At 37.4% G+C, this 2,546-nt stretch overlaps 1 protein-coding gene across 1 annotated transcript in view; it reads right to left on the bottom strand.

The window, feature by feature from the left end:
- Positions 1 to 321: 321 nt before the first annotated feature.
- The window catches only part of LOC106530437 (permeability factor 2), a gene marked incomplete in the record, with an annotated part of 3,948 nt that continues 1,723 nt past the window's right edge, over positions 322 to 2,546 (bottom strand). Inside the window, 1 exon segment of the mRNA XM_014026049.1 lies at positions 322 to 521. Coding sequence (XP_013881503.1) covers positions 401 to 521 — 121 coding nt within the window.

Raw genomic sequence — 2,546 nt, 5'->3', positions numbered from 1 at the left:
CAGAATGCTGCATGTTATAAGCTACATATTTGCCGTATAAATTATTTGCAGTCAAACGATTTATACCATCTTTCAACAGTCTTTACAAAGTGCAGTGAAACACCTCGTAAACACTTTAAATTAAAGAAAATCTGGATGTTTCAATCAGCACACCTTATTTTGTTTACTTTTATTTGCACTAACCCTTTAAACATACATTTTTTTTGCAAATGTCTAGACATTTTTTGCTCCCTTAAACATACAATTATAATAATATAAAAAAGCAGAAGCAACCGAACAAGAGAACTGGATCAATACTAAACTTTAAAAAATCAAAACAGAAACCAGAAAAGCTTTAATGATAAAACACAAAGTGGCTCATTGTTGCAGATAAAGTGAAGTGTTGTTTGGATTACAATGACTACGCCTGGTTCTTGGGTTTCTGCTTGTGGAGCTGTTTCTCCAGAACAAAGTGGACTAGTTTCTTCACCCAGGCAGACCGAGGGTTCAGACAGACCTTCTCCCCGCTCATCAAACCGGCTCTGAGACGAGACATGAACACAGATGAGACTGAAGTTTAGCAGGTTGTGACAAGTGCCTCCAGTCATGAAACATTTTTATTTTTCCCCCTTGATTCTGCGACTGCGTGACGTTTCAAACTGTATAATTTCCATGAACCCACTCAAAGTTGTGAAACAACTATGTCTGAAGTCCCAATCTGGGGACAAACATCTGATTAAAACTGATACCAGTATAAGGAAATATTTCATTTGACTGCCAGTCTTTCCAGAGAATTCGGTAGCAGAGACTCCCACGGTCACGTCCTACTTTTACACAAATAACTATCAGTGTTATTGTGAGAGATTATACAGTATATTTCACAAGCCTCTGGCAAAGTGAGTCTGTGTCAGCAGTTTGATTGTGAGATAGCAGACAGAACTCAAACAACAAACAGTGAACCATAAACTATTATTAAAAACCTCTAAAATGTGAATCACTAGAAAGAAACCAGTATAACTGGTGAAATATACAGATCTTTTACTGACTAACTGAGCATTATTTGTTTTAAAATGTTTGTACGACTACTAGTGATAGTGATGTTGTGTCCAATAGTTAACAGTGATTAATATCATATCAGACATAACATCAATCATTGAGGACAGATGTTTGGAGAAAAGAGCAGAAGAGCCTGCTTCAAACAGTTTCTCAGGTTTATGAATCAACTGTTGCTCAAAAACAACATGCTGATGTGAAAGCTAATAAACTTCTACATTTTGCATGACAGCTTTTTTATTTTCTCAGTTGCACAAAATGCATGTTACAACATGAAGCATGTTACTCTTGTTTCCTAAAGCTGCTGAAAGTATCGCTCCACTGGGAGTTGAAAAAACCTTTGACTGAAAACCCTGAGCGCTTGAAGGCTTACGTTGTTTTTAACAAATTTGGGGTCTGATTTATCAAACATTTGCGCACATTAAAACATGTACAGTGATCCCTCGTTTTTCGCGGGGGGTTGCATTCAGAAAAAAACAATGAGAAATCCGTGAGGCAGTTAAGCCGGTACACCGGGTTCCCACCGAATGCGTTTTGAGCAGCAAAAATGCGCCCAACGCCTTGTACGCAATGAAACGTGTTCGGCAGCAGACTAAACACGTGTCTGAAGAGGGAGGAATACCAGTCTGTATTGATGACGGGTGAAATAAAGATAAAATAAAGGAAATAGCTTTGCTTTATTCACTAAAGAGCAATTGAACGTCGTGCACAGCAGATGATTAATTCACCAGATAATTTAGAGGCAGTTTGTTCAGTTTCGCCACTCCAGGAGCTGTGAGCTGACGGCCTTTTTTTTTTTGGAAGCGCCTGCTGCAAAGCAGGAGGAAAGGAGAGCGAAAAAATTCCAGAACTTATTTCTAGCGGCAGAACAGGTTGGAAGATGGTTATTTGCTGTTATTTATTTATTTTTACATATTGATAACCTGTTGAGCACAGAGACTGTTTAGCCAATCAGGATGAAGAACACACTGCACTGTGAAAAAAAAACTGCACAAAAAAATCCGTCAAGCAGTGAGACCGTGAGGTGAACTGCGTTATAGAGACATCTAACAAATGAGCAAAACAGCAGATGCAACCCATTCAGCGTGTTTGCCTTCATGAATATGTAGAATTTATGATGATTATCAGAATGTGCAAAATACTCAGAGGAGGATATGTGAATGATTTAGCACCTGCAGTGGGATTTATCAAACCTAACTGYGATTGCTGTTTTTGAATCTATATTTAGCATGTTTGAAAGGCAAGTGCAAACTGGCTGTGGTTGTTCTAATTTATTCTACTTGATATATTTGTGATATACATCTTTTTTATTTCTTTTGGTTTAGTATATGGACCTATTTGTGTGTCTTTAATAAAGATGACTGATGATAATGAGGTCATCGCTCAAACGGCACAAACTATTGATAACTATTGGACAGAACATCACTTCAAAAATGACCAAGCTGTCTTTAAAGGGGCAATATCATGTAAAATCAATTTTTTTTAGTTTTATATCATGTTATAATGTTATACTC

This window comes from Austrofundulus limnaeus, unplaced genomic scaffold, assembly GCF_001266775.1.
Source record: "Austrofundulus limnaeus strain Quisiro unplaced genomic scaffold, Austrofundulus_limnaeus-1.0 Scaffold522, whole genome shotgun sequence".
Classification (NCBI taxonomy): Eukaryota; Metazoa; Chordata; class Actinopteri; order Cyprinodontiformes; family Rivulidae; genus Austrofundulus; species Austrofundulus limnaeus.
This window is presented reverse-complemented; position numbering and strand designations above follow the sequence as displayed.